The 26148-nt window shown below is 40.9% G+C and overlaps 2 protein-coding genes across 2 annotated transcripts in view; both read right to left on the bottom strand.

Annotated features, from left to right (window-relative positions):
* Positions 1 to 7229, bottom strand: part of LOC145433473 (uncharacterized) — a 38158-nt gene extending 30929 nt beyond the window's left edge. Inside the window, exons 1-2 of the mRNA XM_080310590.1 lie at positions 3212 to 7229; positions 1142 to 1447 (exon numbers count right to left, since the gene is read on the bottom strand). Coding sequence (XP_080166716.1) covers positions 1142 to 1447; positions 3212 to 3297 — 392 coding nt within the window. The 5' untranslated portion in view covers positions 3298 to 7229. The remainder of the gene's footprint in view (positions 1 to 1141; positions 1448 to 3211) is intronic.
* Positions 7230 to 16308: 9079 nt separating this feature from the next.
* Positions 16309 to 21800, bottom strand: LOC145433470 (developmentally-regulated GTP-binding protein 1-like). Its single transcript, XM_080310583.1, has 10 exons — positions 21627 to 21800; positions 20509 to 20632; positions 20284 to 20445; positions 19991 to 20074; positions 19353 to 19522; positions 18897 to 19070; positions 18598 to 18722; positions 17444 to 17566; positions 16519 to 16614; positions 16309 to 16460 (listed from the first exon to the last, which is right to left on the bottom strand). Exons 1-10 carry the CDS (start codon positions 21663 to 21665, stop codon positions 16454 to 16456), a joined length of 1104 nt encoding a protein of 367 aa, XP_080166709.1. The 5' UTR covers positions 21666 to 21800; the 3' UTR covers positions 16309 to 16453.
* Between the last annotated feature and the right edge of the window lie 4348 nt (positions 21801 to 26148).

Genomic DNA, 26148 nt, shown 5'->3' with positions numbered 1-26148 from the left:
TATCGATTGAAGCCCATTTTGTTATGTGGCTGTGGCATCCGCATGCAGGACCGTAACTGCCGCACCCCAAACCCCCACATTAGGGGTCGAGCTCGAAGAGGGCCCACAATTATGTCGTGAATTAACACAAATTATTTATAGAGTAATTTTTTTGAAAATGTATGCAACTTTTTCAAATTTTCTCGCGCTGCGCGCGAATTCATATTGCTAATTGTCTCGGTTATTGGATACCCTTTCCCAAGAAAAATACGCATAATTTATAGAAATGAGCATTTCGGCGTCGGCCATTACCGTGCCACCACGCACCAAGACATATGAGGTTTTAGGCCATTTAACATGATACTCAGAGAATTGTGCCAGAATGATCGGCAGCGAGAAAACTCTGGCCGAAAATAACAGCCCTTATGCTGACCGAAAACTTCGATATATACATATATATACAATAGATATATGTTTCTTGTTTAATTGTTCATGTGCGCTAAATGGCTGGCGCCGAATGTTCTTGTCCTGGCAATCTGAAACCCACAAGACAAATGCCATCCCGCAGGGAAAAATTATTTGCCGGTAAAGAAATACCAATTTGAAATCGTGTCCGTCTGTTCGATTAGTACGTTTGGGCGATTTTGATATCTTCTGACATATCAGACAGGAGAACCGAAATAACATCATGTAACGAAGTCATTACTTCAACGGGTCCACCCGAAGCTGTTTATTTTTTATTTACGGCGGCTACATTTTTCAAGACACCTTACTCAGCTCTACCGGTAAATCTGATTACGTGAGCAGTAAGAAGATAAAAATTTATAGCAATATATATGCAACTCCCGGTCATATTGACCGATTCAATCAGGAATTATAGAAAATTTTCGCGCTTCGCGGGTCTACGCGTAAAAATCTGCCTCAATAAACAGTACAACAAATCTCGCTGATAATAGCGGCAAAAATACACAGCCTGTTGGGGGTCTTGGAGGCGAAGCCCCCAGAAGTTGTGTTTATCACCATCACCCTATGGGGGCATAAGACAAACATGTAGGGGGGCGGCGAATTGCTGTTTCAGTCCTGTCCGCATGCACTTACAAAAAGGATTCGTATTTCAGTAGATATGCGCTGCCGTCTGAGGTTTATATCACACATATTATACCTGACTGATAATTTTGAAAAGACTTTGCCATAACGAAATTCCGTCGGGCACCGCTCATTTCCCTTCGAATGCGGATTGGAAGCACGGCGCAGAACTGTGTACTTGGAGTCTCCAGCCATCCGTGGATCGCATTTGTCTGTTTCCAATTGCTTCTCTCCTTCTACCAACACAAATGCGCCCCTGGAAGATTCGTCGATATTCTCCAGCGGGTAAATTACAAATGGTCCAAAGTTTTGTGGACGCAGCGAATCGTCCGCAATTTTTAGTTTTTTTGAGTTCGGGTGTCCATGTGATGTGGAGTAACATCTGAACGCAAATTTGACATGAATAGCACGGCAATACTTGGCATAGGACTATCGGACTGCAGCGATTCAATGTGTAACACGCCATACTCGCGTTTATCTTGGTACACCGCAGCAGTATATTTGTCAAACTATAGTTGCCGGCATTGATCAAAAGTAAATAGCAATTATGTATAGCACAAGTAATGCTTTACAAGCACACACCAAAACTGCTGCAAGTAGATATATATCATGGCTTGTATGCAAAACAACGAGTGTCATAATAGCGCGTCATTACAAAATAATCCAAGAAAACCCTGCCTTTCCCTTACCCCTATCCCAATTCGGATGCCCTAATATGCATAATGCATAATGCATAATATAATACTATGCAGTATTGCATAGGCCAGAGGTGTCAAACTCAAATTTTGTCGCGGGACGGATTCAAGTCTTCAAATCGCTCGCGGGCCGGACCATAGTCAACTGATTCCAAAATGCTACTTCAAGCTATTGCTTTTCACTTGAATACTTGGTTGGGCATATATTCTAGAGATGTACGAGATCAAGATTATGAATTCTAACCGGACAGGAATTTGGCATGTTTTTCATGAACAGGATTGGATCCGGATTCACATTAAGCTTGAGTGCCGGGTCCGGATCAGGAAGGGATTCTAAATTTCTAGTTTATGAAAGTGTATTTCTGATTGTTTACATCAATGTGTTGCGTGAACTTGTACCCGCTAGTTTTTGCATTGCACCACAAATTCGAAGAATCCTTGATAACAAACTCCAATGCATTGTCGAGGTATAATTTGAAAAATATCGACAAATGGGCCAATGGATGCGTTCAGATCGGAGGAGGATTATTTAGGATACGAATTTAAGCATGAACGATGGAAACAAGATCAGGATTGGGTCATTTTATCAAGCAGGATTGGATCCGTAACCCCACAAAAACCATGATCCGTACATCTCTAAATACATGGATGGATTATATAGGTTTTATTCTAGAAAGTCGAAACACCTATTGGTTCGGAAGTGAAACAGCAGTGCGACCATAGATGCTTGAACTATATATTTGTGTAACGAATATATTTCCATGTAAACTGCATAAATCGTTCCGCATTTGCATTTCCGCTTCTGTGAGTAGCTCCTTTTAGGTCCATTTTCCATAAAACTCTGGAGTCAGTGTGCACTTTTTGCCCTCTCAAAATTGGACGTCAATGTCACCGACTTGAGTTCTAGCTAGAGTGAAACCGCAACGTCGTAGTCACGTGGCTATAATGTGGCCTATCAAAATGAACAATTGAACATGCTCGACATTTGCTGTCTTGAGGTCATATTTAATGAAAGCATTTCTGGCAAAACATCTTAATATAAGAATTTTTCAATCTACTCGGAAGTACTGCGCGGGCCGGATGAAATCGTCTGGCGGGCCGTATGTTTGACACCCCGGCGTAGGCGTAGCCACAGGAAAATTAGGGAGATCTGGATAAAAACGTGGGGAGAAGACGAATGTTTTTAAAGATGCTGTGATATCATAGATTTAATGGATAGTGAACACAGATCAAGATATTGTGACAAAGTCGAATATTTGTACTAGTATAGGCGTATTTCGAGGAATTGAAAAATATCACGCGAGCTTGAATATAACCTCTTCCACACGCTACTCCGTATAAAGCTCTGTCGATAAAGTTTTACTGCCCAAAATAACGTAGTAGTGACCATCATCTCAAAAACATTGTTTGCATATACCTGGTTAGCCCGACATACTGAGTAATACACTCACCGCTTCCTTTTCGGCGCTGTTTTAATCTCTGTAGGATAAGCGATGGTTCGTCCCACCGTTCGCGAATCAACTACGGCAGCAGGCATTTCTGGTAGCCCTCACAAAAGCCGCTCCCACATAATACCCCGAACTCTTAATACTAAACAGCCGATCAATCCATATCCTAGAAGGAGGTGAGCCGATCTACGAAACAGAAAGCTTCCTGTTGACACATTGCAGCATTGCGATTCCAAAAGATATCAATACAACGTTTGCGCGACGCAACTGCTGGTCACGGTAATAGTCATTGTTTTCTCCCAAGACACTCATCATGTTCTGTGGACATCGGACATGCCTGCTTGCTAGTCATGAACAGGTCAAGTATAACCAGGACGCGGAAGTCTAACCAGCTGTTCATTACACGAAGATATCAAATACAGTACATAGACTCGCAGGTTACCAACTTACACGGCAATAGAACTTCACGCCACTGTGATATTATTCGATACAGCACCGAGAAGAGCTACCCTGGCCCGGGTGTAAAGTGGAATCCTCCTATTCTAATTTGGTTGCGGTCGAAGGCAGATTCATATTTTATACTCGTCGAGTCTGATATGTACCAGCAATCAACGGTACGATCGTGTCGTCGTCAGGGTCACATGAGTATATTGACTCTCAGGAGATGGAAATATCAATGCAGTGAGAATAATAAATTAAGAAAGCATGTGGGTATGCCCCCGTGATACGTGCAGATATATTTATAAAGATTTAGATTGGGGTTCTTAAACTTGGGTCCACGGACCTCTTAAGGGTCAGTGAAAGGGGAATACGTCATCAAGAAACTACAAAACCAGATCATCCTTCGAGAATGACGTCGTGAGTGGGACTGAGACTTCCTTGTCCAGCAGAAATGAGCATGGATTAGAATTAGGATTTGGAAAAACCGGATTTGTGAAATTTTGTCGGATTAGGATTGGATTAGGATTTGATATTTTTTAATGGATCAGGATTAGGATTGGATTTACCGATTTTCGGGGAGATTGATGTCCTGTGGCAAATGTCGACAAATTTTTTCGTCCTACCAGAGTTACATCATGTAGTTTGGCACTCATTATGCGTTTTATTTCTTTTTACATAATTATAGGCATAAGATGTAGGCTTTCTCAGAGGAATTCCAAGTTTATATCGGATTAGGATTGGAATATACAAAATTTCTGGATAGGACTAGGATTAGGACTGGATTAGGACATATAAATTTCAAATCCGCTCATCGCTGTAGTCTAGTAATTAGCTATCTTGTTTTAGGCATGGAAAAGCCTAAATAGAGTTGAACTTGATGCGATGACCTCCCAGTCGTCGGCTTTTGAAATTTCCAGGTGTAGGCGCAACCATCCACATAACTTGTCTTGTAGGGGTCCGCGATCCAAAAGTTCAAGAACCCCTGACATAGATGGATGAACACAAGTAGATATGACGAAGAGAATGTATTTAAGCCTAATAACGGCGCTAGCGTCAGTTAAATAATGAAAAATTGGCTATGATATGCAATATCTGCAGAATTGTTATAAATTAGAGAAGATATTTGTTGATTAGTTAAAGTAGACCAGGGGTGGGCAACCTTTCTGGCCAAAGGGCCACATGTGGTTTTCCAAATCATTGCGCGGGTCACTTGAGTATTGACTATTGATGATCTTTTGTTTCGAGCTAGATTAGGTAACTGTGATCGCGAAGACGTGTGTTACTTAGCGCCAAAATCGCTGACAATAATAGCACGAAAAATCAGTGTTGATTTGTGTTCTATTAGCACGAAGTGTGAAAATATTTCAAAGTTAACGAATGAATTCAGTCAATAATATCGGGACTTGCATATATTGCATGTATAGCGGGTAACATGTGTACTGCGGGGCTCAGATTGTAATGACAGGAGTATTCGGCGTCTGGAGAGGTTTCGGCTAACACGCGTCGACCATTTTGACGATTATTCTGGGAGTTCACTCGCGGAGTGGCATGTTTTCCGACATTTTATATATCGTGGTGTGTCCTCGCTCGGAGATGGCTGGCGCCGAAATGCCGGTCCCGCGTGCTGGACACCACTAGACTGAAGTATTCTACCGGATTGTGGTGATACAGTGAATATTCGTTTCTCAAATAATTGCGAATACAGTTAGGCTCAATTCTGTATATAGTAGGAGCATCTTATCATTTATCGGGAGGATTATACTAAAAGGAAGATATGTAGAGACGACATAATCGCTCGTAGTGCAAAAAATGGTCTGTCGCGAGATACTACACTTTATTTTCATTTACAAAGATTTACGAATATCTGGGGGGCATGACCCATTTCGTCGCCCCGGGCCACGATAATGCGTAAAAACTGTTGCTTTTTTAGTCACCATCATCCCAAATTTTGCCGTTTTTTATAGCTAATTTCGATAATTACCGCGCGGGCCACTCGAAACCTTTTCTTGGGCCACGGGCTGGCCACCTCTGATTTAGACAAAAAAACATGAGAGGGAAACATGTTTAATCTGTTCATATCCAGAAATGTATATACGCATATTGTACATGTATATTGTACAACTTACAATGTCCACCATATACACTCGGACAGAGTATGCAAAGTGGAGAGTCGAATTTCTCACGCATAAAAATACACACCAAAAATACAACGCATACGCAAGTAGATATTTAGATGTATACAGAATACAAAAGAAAACCAATTCATATTTGTTGATATAGAGAATGTTTTGGATTAATATAAGATAGGATTTGATGAGTCAAAGTCAAACAACAATTAAACAAATCGGCCGGTAACGTAGACCTATTATAAAATCGATCTTGATAGTTCCACATCTACGTGAAACAAGATGGACAACAGACATGGGATAATCGCGATTAGTAATCGTAATCGATTACCATGATTACAGCATTTTCAAGTAATCGTAATCGCAATCGATTACATTCGAAAAAATTCCGAAGTAATCGTAATCGTAATCGACTACTTCCCATATCTAATCGATTTCTTTGTGAAAGAACGATTATTTTTTATTGGTACAAGGACTATGACATAAACCAGGGGTCGCCAACTCAAAACGGGTCGCGGGCCACTTTTCACATTTCGTAGCGGCCGCGGGCCGCATGAATTCAATATCGATATAAACCAGGCAACCGCGTTTTAAAACTCTACGTCAGTACAACGCCGTACTACCTAACATAGGCAAAAGAAGTAATATTCTATCAAAGGAATACAAATACAACAAAAAAATTTTATCATCAATTTCATTTTATTTTGAACTCTGAGCTGTGCACGATACATGAAAACGCTTTTCAGCGACTAAGGAATCGATATTAGGGCTAGCGAGATACGTTACTAGCTGAAAGACCACCTCCACGTAAAGCTCGATCTTGTGGGGAAGCCCTACGCCAGTGTTTCTCAAACTTTTTTAGACACGCCCCTCTTTATGATATTGAAAAATTTCGCTCTCCCCGTATCGTCATATCACAAAATGCAACCAGAATGCTAGCAACCCCAAAGGATAGTTTGATGGCATGGAAAGTTATGACTGTTGATGAGAGAATTCTACAATAAGAATTCCGGGTTACACACAAAATATGAATGTCATGTAACTCGCGCCGAGCGCGGAAAAATTTTCAATTCATCGCAGCTCCGCGCCCCTTTCAGATGATTTCACGCTACTAGAGGTGCACACCACTGCACTATATGCCGTTCTCCAAGCGTCTCAGTCTTGGCAGTGTTTGGCCATTGCACGTTAAGGCAATATGCCCAGCCCATTCATATCAGCTGATTATTCTCCCTCGTTGCAATGCTGTTTCCATCGCCAAAGCCGTTTTAGCTAGTGACGAATAGTGATATGCTGGGCACAGGAAAATAGCTTATTTTGAAACAACAACAACAACAACAATACGTTGAAACTGTTGTAAACTTCAGCATTTCAAAATCGTTTTCTTAGCTTTCTTTCAAAATCTCAAATCAAGTCGCGGGCCGCAAAATATGACCTCGTGGGCCGCATGCGGCCCGCGGGCCGCGTGTTGGTGACCCCTGACATAAACTGAACATTCGTGAACAAGGAAGATGTATTATACCAGGTTCATGATAACATAAACGTCTGATTTTTAAATGCCATTGCTCATTATTACGTCAGAAGCAGCCTATTAGCTTTGCTAGTCATTGCGTAAGAAGTATCCACAGTAAATAGATATTCGATGTACGTCACGTACATTCGCGCGATTGTAAGAACACCCGCCGTGCTGTATATCAGGTTATCAACCCGTTCCACACGCCAGTACCCCGGAGCAGGATAATTAGTCACCACTTTACCAAGTAACTTGTGTATTGATCTTTGGTTATGCAAACGCAGTTTGGCCGTTGCTGCTTGGCGAGCAGTAGGCCTATGTAGTACGTACGTACACCGGACAGAGATTTGAAATTTTGTACTCGTCAAATATAACATTACGGTTTCCACAACGAAGCAAGAAAAATCAACAGTTGCTGATATATATCACAACAGAGCCGTTTTGCCGTTTCTCGTAGCGGCAGCTTGCAGTACATTATCTGTATTAAGTTGAAGGCAGAATTTTATGTTCTCTTCATCTTATTCTCATATGACTCTACTTGAAACACGCGCTAATCGTTATTTCATAATTTTTTACTCAACATTGGGACCTGTCGCCATAGCCATGGCCTTATATATCATGTTAGCGTGGGTTCTAGCTAGAATCAGGACCAAAACAGCTATTCGTCCCCCAGTCCAAACGTTCGTCTTTGGCCTCCATATGGTGATAATTTCAAGTTGAAGACTGACTTTCATCAATAACATTGGTAATCGCATTACATTATTATTAATTTGTATTCCTCTCTCTCTCTCTCTCTCTCTCTGCCCCCGATGGTCAGATTTACCTGTAGAGCTGGGGGCACGTAATTCATAATTATAACGTCTGTTATCTTGTTATAATTACTTTTGGTGTATGTTGTTAATTCGTGATTTCCGGTATGTTATATAATCAAAAGATATTGTTGTATCCCTAACGTAGCAGACTAAAAGAAAAACTTTCGTGAGACACACACACAAATTGTCATGTCTTTAATGCTCTATGGGTGTCCGGGTGGCATTTGCATAGTGGGTTCGGATTGGAAGGACTGGACTATTAGTCACGCCCACCCAGCGCGGCTATTGACAATGGACACATACCCTAAGTGTCGGCCAAGGTCTTTCTTTAGTAGCACACTTCGTGAAGTCGCGTGTTGGTCGAAATTGCATATGTCTTTTGGTGTGTCGTGGCTCGGTATTGACTGGAACCTAAATGCCTATTGCTATAACTTAGGGTTGCATTTAAAACAAAAATAAATTCAAAGCCAGCATGCTTACAACATACCCTTGTTTAAAACATGTTTGTATGTTTTTTGTAATTTTTTTCAAGCCTTGACTTCACCAATGTGGATTGACATGGACAATTGAAAATATAGGGTAAATATAGCTCCTTTGACGAAATATCTGTGCTATAACGGTTGAACCGACTATTTTGAGGGGTCACACAGTGTTTTAAACAACCATTTGTTTTAATGCATGCCTACTATAAATTATCTAGAGAGAATTTTCAAATTAATTAAATCTTTCGAGAATACTCTATAATTTATGTTGGTTTACGAAATACTCTTGAGTCCCCTCCGAACTCGCTCCCAACCGTATTTGGGGTGCGGCAGTCATGGACCTGGCAAGAATGCAATTGGTTGGGTGCGATAAATCGTCCTCTATAAAAATGGGCAATTGGTACATTATGACGTACAAGCAAATTACGCATCTGTTTTAAAGGCGGTTTGTTATCTCATTAGGCCTTTTCAGCACAATCCATATATTGCCTTCCAATATAACTTCTAAAATGCAAAATAAATGTAATCGTGAGTAATCGTGATTACTTTTCCAATGTAATCGTAATCGTAATCGACTACTTCCTGATTTTGCTGTAATCGTAATCGTAATCGCAACCGATTACATTCATGAAGTAATCACCCCCATGTCCATTGGACGATGGACAAGTCACAATAATGTTAACGAGATCCTCAACCCAATAACATATGTAGATGCGGAAATATTCTCAAAGCAGTCTACCACCAAACGACCCTATAATATGCACAACCTACATATATTCCCCCTAGTAAAGTGAAATCGAAAGATACTGACGTGCGTGGATCGTGTGGTAATGTATAAATATACAATCAGCGCACCTTCAGATAGCTCGACAAACAATATATTAGCCAAGCTGCAGACAGTTGGTGAACGTTATTTAGCCTCTTGCTATCGAGTGTACTGTACGTGCGTTACGTACACATACGCGAAATGCTAGTAACCATCAGTAAACATAGCGCGAACTGACCGGTGAACGTGGTAAATTTGCTCAGAGCAGCTTCAGATGCAGCAAGCAATCACCCCTAAAGCTATAGATAAGTCTACATTGTTTCTGTACTGTTCTGTTCTTCAACTAACACTTACACTTACACTTACAGCCTAGCCAGCTATATGCGCCGCTAAAGAGTATTTGAAGTCAACACATCTTACCGTGGTGCATTACTTCCTTAAAGTCAGGGACATGCATTTGATAATACAATAACACGCGCTTCTGTGTCTTAGAGCCTCCAACGCATTTCAACTGAATTATAGAAGGAAGTAAGCTGCATACGGCGAGTTTACCGCAACCGTCTCCTTCAAACTGAAATGTTGCTTTACAAGCTCCAAAAGCAGCAGGGCATGTTTTTGTTTGAATCTCAATATACTCCTAAAACGGATAATGACACATCTCAACTCCCATACATTCGGGACATCTCTCTTCTCTGTCCTGCACGGGGATGTAACGAGTAATGACTTCGTAAGTCAACTAATTTGAGGAATATTCGAGACATTCGTTCATACACTTAGCACAGCTTGCATAGACGTTGGCTATATTACCTGATTCGATCAGCATTTGGTGATATGTTATAGGTAGACCAAACAAATGCACATACACAACACGTGTAGTTTAAGAAATATGTGAAGCCACATTTATGACCAAAAACTATTCGTACTGGTTTTTGCAGATACTTTTTCTGTCTTGCTTACTATTTTGTCCTGCTATGGTAATAGGAAATACCGATCCGTGTCGCTATACGCACGCCGCTCTAGCACAAGCCCCGATACCGCATTAAGTAATGATCCCTGTGAGCGAATCACGGACAGTCTCAGTGCCAATGTCGTTCGACTCTTTCCGTTGCTCTTGTTCAAATGCTGATGAAAATTAGTCGACTTGAATACTAGGGTAAACAGGCATGGATATTACTTTCACTTCTACTCACGCGAGTCAACCGACGTATAAGAAGAGTACGATATGCCATCTAATTCAATGTCGCATGGTACACAAAGCGCAATGGCGCTGTATAACGAGAAGCAATAAATGTTTCACTCAGCCCAACGTTAGCTAAACATGGATAAGATATATTTCGTCAGTTTGATGATGTAAACTTTACGACGGTCTATCATCATTTAACTCACACAATCAGCAGCCTAAGATTGCAAGGCAGACATCGCGGAAAACGTTGAGTCCTAAATTTATACAGTGCAAGATAAAGAATGTAGTGCCGTATGGCATCATGTAAGTCTGCCGTATTCATCGCACATATAGAAACTGCTATACTTGGAGGACGACTATTTCATAATTACGACGCGTCACTGAAAGCAATCTCACTGCTATTTAGGAAATAGATAGTCAGGATCAAAACGAGAACTGACGTCACCGCTGCTAGTACGATACGTCATTGCAATTCGGTGAAGACCTGATCAATACCTCTAATTATGTTTGTCTGTTATTGCAAAGGTTTTGTATACCAGGTGCTGATAACAGAAAAGATAGACCGCTAGCTGCTGATGCTAAACGTACAGAATCCAGAATCCATCCTACGTAACGCAATTGACAATACATTGTTTCTGTGATTAGGCATATGCCTACCTTTATCTTCAGTTACTACAAGGCTCAGCGTGACTCGGCGCCGCCATAATATAAAACTGTCTAGAATATACTGGTGCTATTACCACGTACCAAGAAAGTTGAACCAGCGAATATACGAAGTCGTGCCTAACGTAAGCGCTGGCGAACCTTTATGCGCGTCAAATGGATGAATGAAACATAACATCGAAACAGCTTGGAAAGTGAGTGATTCACAGCGACGACTTCCTGGGAATTACTATGCTTTGATTTGACGGAAGCTATTGGAGACGCAGGAGAGCAACATTCAGCAATATTAATCATAAAAGATGTCAATCGCATGATAACAAAGAAAGTTAAGCATTTGATGTGAATTTTGAAATTATACATGCCACTGTCGGAAACGAAGTTTGCTTGGTGAACCCTTTAAAATATATTTTGTGCATTCAATTAGTCTACTGTCCGAAACGTGCCCAAACACCATTGATGGTGTACATGTACAATGTACATTCAGGCCATATATGCCTTTCCTATTTTGTGGTCAAAGTTGGACGTCAACTCCGTTTTGTACCATATATGCAGTGGCGTAGCTAGTAGCTACCCATGGAATCTCGAGGAAGAATCCAGGTGCGGCAAGGTGGTCAAAATACATTATAGCAGAGATACTTTAAACGACTGAACATCAATCCAAGTGAAGCCAAAAACAAATTTCACAAGATATACGCACTGGCCACTACACCCATAATGCTCTGTGAGCTATACAAACACTAGAGAGATCTGCCACCCACCGTTGTCCGACAATGTCCGTTAGCGAGCATGAACGCCATACTCATAAGGTTGTCATATCATAGTGCCCTGTATGGCGTGGACACAAGCAAATCTCACGGCTCACTGCGACTGGTGTACGTTACACTTTTCATTTGACTATAAAGTAGGCTTACCATACGTCCTCTTTTAAGAGGATTTGTCCTCTTTTTTGACTTTTTTGAAAGTGTCCTCGGAGGACGCCCTTTTGTCCTCTTTTTTGAGATTTTGTCCTCTTTTTTGAAAATTTAGGTCAGATTTAGAGGAAATTGCGAGTGATATGCCGCAAATTAGCACAGAAGTTAAGCTCCGGCGGGTATTTCGGAGTGAAAAACGGTGATTTTAGCTCTGAGCGAAAAGATGACCATTTTTTTTTAGTCAACCGATAACGAAGTGGGAAAAATGTACCGGTTTTTGAAAATTCTTCTCCGGTTTTGCATGTCTGAACTTTCTGAAAAAGTGTCCTCTTTTTAGATTTCCAAAATATGGTAAGCCTACTATAAAGCAGGGGCGGCCAACCCGGGGCCCGCGAGAAGGTTTTGAGTGGCCCGAGAGGTAATTCTCGAAATTAGCTTTATTATCAAAAAATAAATTATCCATGTAATTTATGGTGAAATTGCAAGGCCAACCAAAATGTGATTAGCATGAACGCGAAATACAGGATATTGATAACTGAAATATCAGTTCCGTCGGATTAGCGTAGCCATCAGGGGCCAGTTACATTTTTGTAGATCTTCGTGTATGACCATAAATTAGAATATTTTATTGCAAATTTATTTGACTAGATATTTTTCGTAGCACTTCGCGCGATTCATTGTCATGCGATTTCTTGCTTTCAGTATCGGTACTCCCTCCTGAAAATTTAAAAGACCCCCAATGTATAGAATGGAGTCCGCCCTCAAGGTTACCGGATCACGACCTGACCTGTTGATTTCGCCTTCCGTGACATGCCACCCCAGTTTGTCGCTTGCTTTTTCTATACTATCTTTTTATATTTTTCATTCAGTGCACACTGCACATGCCTCCTCTTTACATCGCCTAGGCCAAGGTGGGTGTCTGATTCCAAAGTATTCTCCAAGCAGAGACGAGCATGGATTAGGATTAGGTTTTGAAAAAATAGGATTTGAGACATTTTGTCGGATTTGGATTGGATTTGGATTATAAATTTTTTTCTGAACGGATTAGGATTTGGACTGGATTTTCCTATTTTCTGGGAGATTGAAATGTCGTGTGGCGAATGGCGACAAACTTTAGTGAGACCAGTTAATAATGTGCTTATGGTTACTAAGTTATCTTGAATCAAGTGAATCATTGGTTGTGAAAGAAAATTTTCCAATCCCTCCATTGCATAAATTAGTATTTTTTCTGAATTTCCAGTTGGAATCGGATTAGGATTGGACATGGACTTGAATATGAAAAAGTTATGGATTAGGATTTGGATTTGGATTTGAAGGTTAGGATTTGGATTGGATTAGGACATAGAAATTTCAAATCCGCTCATCTCTGTCTCCAAGTCGTTTCGACACCTTCCTATCTTTTCATTATATCGCATTTTTATAGTGTAGTGAACTGATAAAAATTGCCAATAAACCGAACTATGCACTGTATTCCCAATTATGGGAGAACGTGTCGTCCAACATGAGAATTCGTGTCTACACTCGTAGAAAGATCGTCGGGGATGAAATATTTGCATATAATGATTGACGCCGAGATCTTTCACATTGATATGTCCAGGTCGCCCAATAATACAGTACTTGCTAAATGAGCCCATCGGTAGGCCTATACACTGAGCTTTAATGACATATTCCTAATGTTTTTGTATAGTAGGCCTATATAAAAGTAATGTTTTCACCGTTACCTAATCCGGTTCGCCCCTATTGGACGACTACAAACAGGTCATCCACATTCAAATGGCCCGCGCAATGGTTCGTAAAACTCGTGTAGCTCTGTGGCCGAAAAGGTTGGCCACCCCTGGACTAAAGGCAATTTGACGGTAATTTTTGACCGGCCTGCCGATCATTAAATTTGATAAAACGGGTATCAATCGAAAGCTGACGCTGTATTGATTAGGAAAATATAAATTTTATTTCGCTCATGGCCCTGGAACCCCCACAATTAGCCTCGAATGTTTCATTGTTATGGATATTGGCAGTGTGACACAACAATGCTGTCTAGTCAAACGAGACCTGTTGTCAGGTGCAAAGGAGCGACTGCGCTGTGAGAGTGCTAAGCTGGCGTCGGCGATGGTAATAAGCTTGTGTTTCAATTCAATTCAATTTATTGTTAAAAAATTTATCATTTCAATACATCCCGAGACTGCGATGCCATGAAAGATAGTGAGGTGTCGAAACGACTTGAAGTAGTCTTCGAAATCAAACACCCGCTTGGCCTAGGCCTGTGCAATCGCTTCGTAGAGAAACGTTGCGGTGTTCTTGTTACTTGCTGTAGGCGCTTCGGTAGAAGCGAGCACACATCACCACTTCACCAGCCTTTCCTTGGCTTGTAACTTGTAAGGGTAGAACTGGGTGACAGAATGCATTAGGGCCCTACGAATTTTCGCACATTCTCCTTCAACTTATAGAGAGCTTTCCGTGTAGGTAGCTATATAGGCTACATTGGATATGTCGGATTATCCGATTGGCTTAGCTCGCTTGTTGTGCTAGGCACCAGAGAGACGTTGCGCAGTCGATGGCAGGTGTCGGTAATTTGTATAGTCGCTTTGGTTAAGTGTGAGCACACGAGTCAAGCAAAGGCTGGTAATGTGTGCTCGCTTCTATCGAAGCGCCTATATAGAAAGTAGAAGTATCAACAGCGCATCGTTTCTCAGCGACGCGATTGCACATCGAAACACAAGCTCACAAGCACAAGTACGCAGAGGTGGTCGGTAACGAAGTACTTCTACTTTTTTGATGTACTCAAGTAATTTTTCCGCTACTTGGTTGCTTACTCAAGTAGATCTAATTTCCCGCTACTTGTAATTAAGGGTTACGATATTTTTGGATCCGGAAAGGGGGACACTATACAAATCACAAAAGATAGACCACCTGTCTAAAAAACTGCTGATTGCATAATATTTTCGGAAATCCTGTCTTGTTGGCTAAAAACAGTCCATTTTCATGTACTACTTAGGACTATAGACAGAGTAATAACTAGGGCTAGTTTTTGTTGCAGTTAAATACGCGGAAAGTTGCATTTATTTTTGACAGAAGTTGCACTAAAAGACCACATTTTGCTGGGTTGACTAAAAAGAGGTCAACTTCCCAGTTCTACTCCCGAAATGCAGTTTTCCATCCGCGTTCTCTATTGACTGACTAAAATATAGGTCAACTTTCCGGCTCAGCTCCCGAAATACCCCTAAGAGCGTTACTTCAGTGCTGATTTACGGTATTTCAGTCGAATTTGGCCGTTTATTTCACCAAAACCAAAAATACTTTCATGAAAAATCGAAAAAGTTGCATGAAAAAAAATGGACAAAAGTTGCACTATAAGATTGCTTCAAATAGCTTAAAACAACATTCTACGTATCTTACGAGTATTTAGGAAGCTGTAAAAAAAGTTGCAAAACCTTGCCCTAGTAATAACCAGAGGTGGTCAGTGACGAGGTAGGCTACTTCTACTTTTTCGAAGTACTCAAGTAGTTTTCCTCTACTTCTGGTAATTACTCAAGTAGATCTGATTTTCGATACTTCTACTTCGTAATATGTTGTGATCTACTTACTTACTTTTCGCTATTTTCAATTTGTCAAGTAGAAGTAGTTCAATCTTTCAATCAGGAAGATAGCCTGAGAAATTTTGGGGCAGTTTTCACGGAGTATCAACATTTAATTTTCATGAAAGTTGAGTAATTCCCAGTATCATATACTTTGAGTTTTAATTAATATCAGTTCATTTGTCTGGATAACATACATGTTGAAGTATAGGCAAGCGTAGTAATGCCTTCAATTTCCGGGAATAAAGCTACACAATATGGCAATTTCACGGTACACCATATTTTTTATTAACGTTTACTATTCGCGCCAAGTGTTTACACCGTATCCTTTACAACAACTCCGTATTTTGTCGTTGTGTACTTGTCATTATTACGTCACAACGACAAAATTTTTCCTATATTTCAAACTTGGTTAACCTCATTTACTGGCGTTCACTGCTGAAGAGAGCCAGTCGAAAAGCTTCCAGTGGAATAAATTCAACAATATGAACGTACTGTTTAATGCAATATTTAAATTGTGACCGACTTCTCCCACAGACTGACGGAGCTAGAGCCAGCCTGTAACAAAGCGACAACAGATTCACCGAACAAATCTCAACAACGCCTAAACCGGGACTCCGAGAACAGACAGAAACGACATATCTGAAAGCTTTATTACTCAAAGGCACGCGAGTTAGCCCATGGGCAAATAAAAGTCAAAAGCGGCGCCACAACGTGAGGCGATAAATTTCAGCAAAGGCATAACAAGCAGGCTCATGAACGATGAAGTGTAACGGGCGCTAGACCCTGAAAAAGGAGACACTCATGTAAAAAAACAAGTAGAAAAACGACAAATTCCACCCACTTTTTCAGGATCTGCACAACGTCTTCGTCATTCAGCACGTGATCTTTTCCGACTTTTTGCGGGTTGTGCTTGACCGAAGTGCCCCAGACGAGTGCGCTAGAATGAAATTTCGAATGAACACTGGTTGCACGCGAAAGCATCACAATTCGCAATAACACAGAAGTGCGACATTTTTGCGCCCTCAATTGTCACGACATCATTTCCGTGAAATCATTTCCAACTGACCAGAATTCTAACCCAACCGATTCATGTCGTCACAACAGGACTGAGCAGCATCAAGCAACAGAGTGATTCTGAAGTTCAGCACGAGGTCGTAACGTATAGCCAAGTTTCCGATCACTCATTATGAAGCGATACAGTACAGATTTCGATACAAGGACTACAAAGCACAATCATCCCTGGACAGATGCCATACCTCACAATCTGTAGGCCAAGTTTGAATCGCATCGGCGAGTGTACCCCCGGGCCTACTATAATCAAGCCGGTGACAAGCAAAATCAAATCAAGTATTTGGTTACAATAGAATAAACTTCAGCCAAACTATAATGCTAATCACTGGTCTGGCGTGGTAACCCATGTAGGGAAAAGGGCTAATGTCAATAATGAAACAAAAAAGACAAAAGACAATCGTACCAGTTCAAAATCATTCAAAAATAATTCTTATTTGGCAACCGAAAACTATGATTTTCCGATTTCACTTTACGAAAATGCAGTTTTCAAGAATTGGTGTCACGTGTATCACTTCCGCAAACCATCGCCTTACCCTATTTTCATATTATTTGACGTTATAATGCTATTCAATTATATTTTCAAAAATTCTCTTAGATTCACTCGAGTGGTACCCGGAGCCAAGCCGACCCTAAACGATTGAGCAGCAGTCATAACAGCGAGAACGAGATATTCGCCGACATACTGATGCACTCACTATTTAAATTCCTTCACCAGAGTCTTGTGAATCTTCACACAGAGGTCCTCAATACTGCGACTGGACCGTGATAATACGATCGGCGTTTCGTAATCAGGAAGCTGACCTTTCGGCTTGGTATATCTGGATTTTGAAACAGATAGTCATTAATTCAATTTGGAAAAACATGAAATAACTACAAATGAGCAGTGCGCACGTTGCAACATCGTCTTATATATACACCTAGGGAGGATTCCACAGGGTTGTAACCAATTCACAAGGCCGTGAGTCACAAGTCAATCTCATTTTTATAGTTTTGACTCCAGTCAAGTCGAGTCATTTTCAATTCGCCGCAGAGTCAAGTCCGAGTCCAAGTTATCGATCAAAGTCCGAGTAATTGTATTTTGACTCGAGTCCGAGTCCAAGTCATTGTTTTGACTGCTCAGTTTTAAGTAAAGTCTTGTTAAACCCACTTTTATAACTGTGTTTGGTGATATCAAATCGTTCGCATTATGAGATACTAATTTTCCTCACTTTTAGCAGTTTCTGATCGCATTTTCATGTACTAGTACCAATAGACGAAATACCGATAGGGTGGTTACGTTACTATTCTTTTAAATAACAATGAAATGTCGGTCCTGGTCGTCAGAGTCTCGAGTCATATGACTTGGTTCGAGTCATGCGCAATGACTCGAGTCCAAGTCCAGTCAATGCACAGATTGACTCGAGTCGAGTCATTTCCGTATTTTGAGAAAAGGACCCGAGTCAAGTCGAGTCATCAGAAAATCGTGACTCGTGTCATTAAAACCCTGGTAAGTGGTATTCTATTTCGATATTGAAAAGAAGAATGATACTGAATTTGTTAATGGCGAAGTTCACATCAGTCATTGCTGTTACGATGATATGTAACATCTGACATTCCCATGTCACAAAGACACATGTTTCACAACAATGAAATGCAGATCAGCAGCTGGTACCAACTTGCTCATGACACTAAAAGTAATATAATTATCTTTCTCAGCCTTCATACGTCAAGGTCGAAAATAATATGATTATAATAAAAACTAGCTCTACTACTGATCCCTAAATAGCATATGTTTCCCCTGCGCAACTATATTGCATAAAAATGAAACAGCTAATCAAGCATTTCAAACCAGTTGGAACAGATTCCTTACATTCTCACCAAATGAAGATAAGTCCACATCATTTCGAGGAGGTCGTCAAAATTCCACTTGTGATGAGCGGATATCGGTATGCAGTGCGGTATTTTGTAAATAATATCCAGTTCCTCGACGGAGATCTGAGAACGAACTCATCACAGTAAACAATGGACAAAATGTTTAGTAATAGGACGCGACTGGGCACAAGGGATGAATCTGGTTGGAATCAAAATTTCTGAATGCTCATTGCTCATACTGGACATTCTTTGGGTACTTGAAACTGAAAGCGCCAGCTCAGCATAAACAAATCAAACCTGGTCTATTTTGTTCAATATGTATATACACGGGATATAAACACGATTCCCCTCCACGACGTCGATAAGGTCATCGGAAGTGGCGTCTTCCCTTAGAATAATGTCGGCGTTGTGAATCTTGTATTCCGACAATATGCTTTTTACGAGTGCAGAGTCCAGCTCACTCTGAGGAACCTAGAAAGATCAATACAAAAGCGGCTGATTTAGGCATGCAATATTATCAGTCTACTTTGTGCAAAAAATGACATTGGGGTTGGCGGGAACAGAGATCGATTAAAAATTGATATGACGGCAGAAAAGATAAGCATCTGATGAGTATTCATAGGTAGGTACGAAGCAAATATATGCATTACATTTGCTAAAAGTGAAAACATAGACAATAATTCCATCATAGCAAACGGGTTAAGTTCGGACACATCGCATCGCCGGAAGATAGCATGAAACGGGTCACATTACCAAACATTGCAAGTTGATTCCTCCTTTGTCCTTCTTCCGGAAATGGATATTTGGAGGATTCTTATTGAGCCGGATACCGAAACCTTCCAACTCGTGTTCAATCAATCTCTTATCTCCAAGCGGTTTCAAAACGTCCAAAACGATGAAGATCAAGCCGCAAGTCCGAGCGACTGGGAAATACAACAAGAAACGTACGATAATAACCAAACAGGAACTCTCAAATTGAGTTCCATGCGTTGCCAAGGTCAGGAGTTCCATACATGCAGTCAAATTTGACTCTGCCATGGGATTATGCATATATTATGAGGCGGGATCAGCCAGGTATGGCAAATTGAAAATTGACAACAATAACAACAACAATTCGACAACAATAACTTTTCTGCAATCAACATGCTCCTATTAGCGCGGAACATATCTCGATGGAATCATGAAGTTTTGGACTGTAACATAATTTGCTACATTTTGCTGTTGAAAGGGTCTGTTCAATCAGAATCACAGTCAGTAGTCTGAGTGAAATTTGGAGGTATATAGTCTATGGATAAATGATCCAAAATCAAATCAGTGAAGCACTTCCTTTTCTAGATGGATCCAAGAAATATCACCGTACCGTATGTTGCCGCGGTAAACTGAAAAATTACCTGCAATAACTTGCTTTCCTCGACCTTTTCCATCTTTAGCGCCTTCAATGATACCCGGCAAGTCCAGTAATTGTATCTTCGCACCTGGAAATGATTCAGTTACTTATAATCCCTACGCTAGGCGATCAAATTCACATGCAAAATACAGGGATGCTGCAGATGGCAAGTAAGTCACAGATTCAAAACCACGACTCGAATTTCCGTACTCACCGTAGAGCTTCTTAGGTCGGCAAAACATTATTTGATTTTCGCAGCTTCTTAGAATCACATTATGAAATCTAATATCACCTTACCTTTATACCTGACCACTCCCGGCACCGTTGTTAGAGTGGTGAATTCATACGCACCCACTTCACTGTACACCCCTGCAAGATTACTCAACAGGGTTGATTTTCCAACAGAAGGAAATCCAACAAATCCGATTCTGGCATCGCCAGTTTTTGCGACGTCAAAACCTGGGTAATGTAGGATCACTCATTATATTTGCACGTATATAATTGCAGACGCAGCAATGTTACCTTCTCCTGTTCCCCCGCCGGAGCCACCTTTGGGTGTTATAAGTTCTCGCCTCAACTTGGCTAGCTTAGCTTTGAGCAGTCCAAGATGGCCGGAGGTGGCTTTGTTTTTTTGCGTCCTGGCCATCTAGAATCATGGATATTTGCAAATGTCGTTCTGGCAGATATTAGGCTGCAATGTCGGCTGGTCTAAGGAATTACATTCCTACTAGGCAAGGATGTCAGAACAAGTAATTTGTGGTATTAGTGCCCATTAAGTGCAAGGTATTAGAGTTACGGCATAAGGTGAGTGAATGCACTATGAATCAGTTGAAGACCTGGAATCACATTAGTCGGAACAATAGAAAGGGAAAGGAATCAATATCTCCGTTTATTTTTTGAAATAAATCCTGTGTGATGGAGGCTTTTCTCGCGTGACAGAGCCGACTTTGCGGCGTGACAAGTGAGGTTACTGATTTCAAATGACTGTGCTAAGTCTGTGAGAAGAGATCAGATGCTTATGGTTAGCAACTGGCAAGTAGGGGTCTTCAAAAATGACTTTTTTTCTCAAATCGTACTGGCTACTTGGACTTCCTACTCGATAAAATTGTTAGGTTACCTAATTGAAGCCTACACACCAAATTTGGTTCAATCTAACCAGTAGCCGCATTGCTACAGGAGAAGAAAGTTTCTATTTATTATATATGAATAAATTGGAAAATTTTCTGTTCACCCCATGAAAGTGTTGGGCTTGGGTTATGTATAGAAACGACATTCACCAAATTTGGTTCAATTTCAACCAGTGTAAGCGGAGTTATTGCCGTCGAAAAATTTGGATTATGAATAAAATAGTATTTACGGTGACCCTCTTTAATTATTTATTATAGTGGTGCCCACCATAAATACTATTTTATTCAAATCCAAATTTTTCGAAAGAGCTATAAGTCAGAAGAAGATATTATATGTGTCTTATACAATGCCCCGCAGTGTAACAAGCATGATGATTAAAAATGAATATTTTGACTCAATTTATCTGTAGCTTGTGGAATTCGTACATTACAAATATACCGACGTATACCGTGATAAACAGCAAATTATGAAATTGAGTGCATAAACCGATCAGAATCGAGAGAAAACATTACCTCTGACTCTATGTCCGCGATCCTCTGTAATATCGACATGTTGCAAATTGAACTCTATAATAACAGCGAAACACTTTCCAATAAATAGTGTAGCAATTTTTTTAATCAACCCGCCGCCTGGAAGCTGAAGCAACAACAACACTCCACATCCTCACACGTTACGGTGACATAATAATAGCGACAGACCGGTGAAAATGCCAGGTGCCTGGTAATTACGAAAAGCAGAGGTGACGAAGATCCGGAGAGAGAGAGAGAGAGAGAGTCTTTATTTTCATCTAACCAAAATACATAACAATCGGCAGTGATGGTGGTACAGAAAATATGCATGCACAGTATTCGGTATTAGATAGGAATGATCGATAAGACCGTGAAGGTCAGCTAGTCTGATCACACCAGCATCAAACAGGTACACTTGACTCTGAACAATCTGGCTGTAAAAAATGTTTAGTTGAAAAAGGAAAATAGAATAAAAATTAAACGATGGTAGCAAATGATGAATGAAGCAATGTCTGGGCGAGGTAGGGCAACTGTGTTAGTAGTATAACGACAGGAGGTGATCAAGTAGGTCTTTTTTTGAATCTATTATAAGGCAATTCACGGATTCTAGAAATGCACCGATCAGTGCTTTTTGGGATTCGGATACGTTTCTATTCGAAAAAATGGAATCCTGATGCAATGCGGTTTTTGATTCCGTCTCTAATTTCGAAATTTTTGCAGATTACTATTATTGAAATGCAGAGGAGAGAGAGAGAGAGAGTCTTTTCATCCAAACCACAAAAATGCGATACAATGAAAAGACAGGAAGATGTCGAAGCGACTTGGAGTAGTCTATGGAATCAGACACCGACCTTGGCCTAGGCGATGTAAAGAGGAGGCATGCACACTGAATGAAAGTAAAGAATATAGTGTAGAAAAAGAAAGCGACAAGAAATAGGGCGGCATGTCATGGGAAGCGAGATCGATAGGTCAGTCGTGGTCCGGTAATCTTGAGGATCGATGGACTGTATTTATTTAGTAGTAATTGCTTGTATTTCGACTTGAATGTGGACATGCTCGTCGACTGTCGGATGGCCGGCGGGATGCTGTTCCACACATCAGGTCCGGCATATTTAATAGAGCGATGATCTTTCCGGTCGATCATATGATATTTGGACGACGTGGACGCGCGTGTGTTGTACTTGTGCGCTTTTGATTCAGAGGTAAAGAAGTCATTGAAATATTCGGGGCAACGACCGCAGTGAAACTGATACATAAACTTGGCGATTTCTAGTTTCCGCATATCTTCTATGTTTAGGACGCCGAATCTCTTCAGCAGCGACTTATTGGATGGGCAGCCAGGCCCCTTTGGGGCCTTAGCTATGATTCGGAGTACTTTATGCTGTAGTTTCTGCAGTGGCTTGAGTGCAGTTTTACTGGCAGCCCCCAACAGAGGATGCCATAATGTAACTTCGATTGGATTAAGGATTTAAAGAGTATCAGAAGAACCCATGCTGGCATGAAGCGCCCAAGGCTGTAGAACAGGTCGCACTTCGGTGATAACTTAGTTTCTAGGGACTGAATATGACTCTTCCAGGACATGTTCGAGTCCAGTAAAACTCCGAGATATTTGGCATTATCTGTGTTGGAAACGGGCTGACCAGCGATATTAACGGTTAGGTTATTTTTTAAATTTACTGTCAGCAATTGCGATTTCGCGGCGTTTATGCAAAGGTTGTTCTGGGCCGTCCACTCATGGACTTTGGGCATTTGGTCACCAGTCAGGGCATCCAGCTCTGCCGTCGAAGATGCGGAAGAGAGGAGGTGAGTATCATCAGCGAACAGTGTGGTGTTCAATGAGGAGGTTTCAAATATGTCGTTGACATATAAGGTGAAAAGGACCGGCCCAAGTACTGAGCCCTGGGGCACACCACAGGTCACCAGGTGAGGAGAGGACAAGGTGTCTGAGATCGCAACCATTTGTTGGCGTCCAGTGAGGAAATTTTTCATGAGCTCAAGTTGTGGGCCCCGAAGTCCGTAGCGCACCAATTTCGAGATGAGAATTTTGTGATCTACGCAGTCAAACGCTTTTTTTAGGTCGAGAAAAATGCTACATCCCACATTTCGCTTCTCTGAGATATCATAATACTGTTCGGCCACTGTTAAGAGGGCATGAGCGGTTTGGTGTTTGTTTCGGAAGCCAAATTGTTGAGGGGAAATGACAGACATTTTGGCGAGGAAGGAGGACAGGCGGGAGAGGAGCAACTTTTCGAATACAACCCCGATGCTTGGGAGATCGGATATCGGACGGTAGTTGGTGACATTAGTTCTATCCCCAGCTTTGTGTACAGGGACTACTCTGGCTTTTTTTAGATAGCTTGGACTAGATAGCTCGTGACTCGGAACCATGTGACTTGGTTACAATCCTGCTATTATACTATAATAATTATAGGGTTACCAGTCTTCAGGATTACCGGACCACGACCTAACATCGACCTCGCCCGCCGCCACATGCCACCTCATTTGTCGCTTGCGTCCTACATTCTCTGCATTACTTTTCATTCAGGGTGCATGCCTCTTATTTACTTCGCCTAGGCTAAGGTGAGTGTCTATATAATCTTAAAGGCTTCTCCAAGTTGTTTATACACCTTCCTTTTTTCATTGTATCGCAGTCTTGTGATGTTTTGAAACGATGAAAATATTAATAAACGCGATTGATTGATTGATTACCATATTTTGGAATCGGGAAAGGAGGACACTTTTACCACTTCAGAAAAGTTAGTTGATCAAAACTGAAATCAGCTGATTTCGCCATTCTTGCTGAAAATTTTGGTGGGTTGACTAAAAAAAGGTCGTTCATCACTTTCGATCGAACCACGAATTTCCTATTTAACATTAACATCATTTATGCCCAATTTCACTCTAATATCTTCATTATCTTAGCTGTAAAAGCTGTAAAGGGGGACGAATTGCCAAAAAGGAGGGCAATTAGACGTCCTCGGAGGACATTTTCAAAATCATGAAAAAGGAGGACAAATCCTCCTAAAGGAGGACGTATGGTAACTCTATGCTATTCGCACACTGATCTGGGAAATTTACCCGGGTATAATACAATCATAGTCGCTTACAGTGATACAATATATAATACAGGGTAAATGGTGCAAAAGTCAGGTCACAGCATTACAGAGTTGGATCAATTGTAATTTGTAATGTAATTGAATGTAATTAATTACATATTTCAATGTAATTGTAATGTAATTGTAATTGAAGCATTTTTATTTTGTGTAATTGTAATTGTAATTGTAATTTGACAAAAATTTTGCTCAATTACAATTTAAATTACATTAAATTGCTATTGAGACCTGACAAGCACAACATAAAATAATTGACTTATAATGCATTCTCTTTAAATGTCGACAAGGAATTTGGTGGATCCATTCGCGGAAGCCCTTGACTGCGCCCTTGCGGGCGAAGTTTTTTTATTTTTACCGCTATGCTGGCCTCGGCTGCCATTGTATACAATTACTAGATTACTAACCAACGGATGGATTCGCAACACGTGACTCACGATTGAATACGCTGTGAAGCGAACTGCTGAGCCGGCTAAAAGCAGCAGAATTGATAGTCCCATAGTTAACGATCCAAGCGTCGAAATTTGATATGTATGGTCCTAATCGAAAGCTAGTGTCGCACTGATTCCGCAATAAAAATATATTTACAGGCAATGGTACCATCCCAAAATAGTCGTGAAAGTCTGGGAATCGGCATTGTTCGGAACAATCGCTGGGAGTAATTGGTCGTTGTTGTGGTCATGCTGCTGCGGCGCTCTCACTTTTCAGAACAGTCGGCCTTAAACGGCTATTTTGGAGCAGTTACATTGCCCTGACGAGATTTTAATTTGTATTTTCCGAATTAGTGCATCAACACTCAACAGCTTACGATAAAGACCAGATGCATCAAATTTGGACGCCTGAATCGCCAGCTCTAGGACTACAAAGTTTGCTGCTTTTAGCCGGCTCTGCAGTACGTTTGTCGGTGCATTCATCCGTTACTCACATCTTGCGCATCTATCCGTGGGTTGGCAATCTACAATACGATTTCAGATCACGATGCTGCATCGTTACTTCGTCTGGCTAACTAACCAGGCCACTGGATATTATATAACGTCTTATCTGACAAAGCACGGTTTTGTTTTCCAGGGTTGTAATGACTCGAGTCATGACTCGAGTCTGACTCGAGTCACGTTTTTCAGATGACTCGACTTGAATCGAGTCATTTTCTCAAAATACGGAAATGACTCGACTCGACTCGAGTCAATTTGTGTATTGACTCGACTTGGACTCGAGTCATTGCGCATGACTCGAACCAAGTCATATGACTCGAGACTGAGACTGCCAAACCGACGTTTCATTGTAATTTCAAGGAATAGTAAAGTAATCACACTACTGAGATTTCGTCTATTGGTACTGGTACTTGAAAACGCGTCCAGAAACAGCTCAAAATGACGAAAATTAGTATATTATAAATGCGAACCATTCGATATCAC

This window comes from Botryllus schlosseri, chromosome 2, assembly GCF_051294905.1.
Source record: "Botryllus schlosseri isolate E-star chromosome 2, Bs_hap1, whole genome shotgun sequence".
Taxonomy (NCBI): domain Eukaryota; kingdom Metazoa; phylum Chordata; class Ascidiacea; order Stolidobranchia; family Styelidae; genus Botryllus; species Botryllus schlosseri.
Note: the sequence above shows the minus strand (reverse complement) of the source record. Positions and strands in the feature narration are given on the sequence as shown.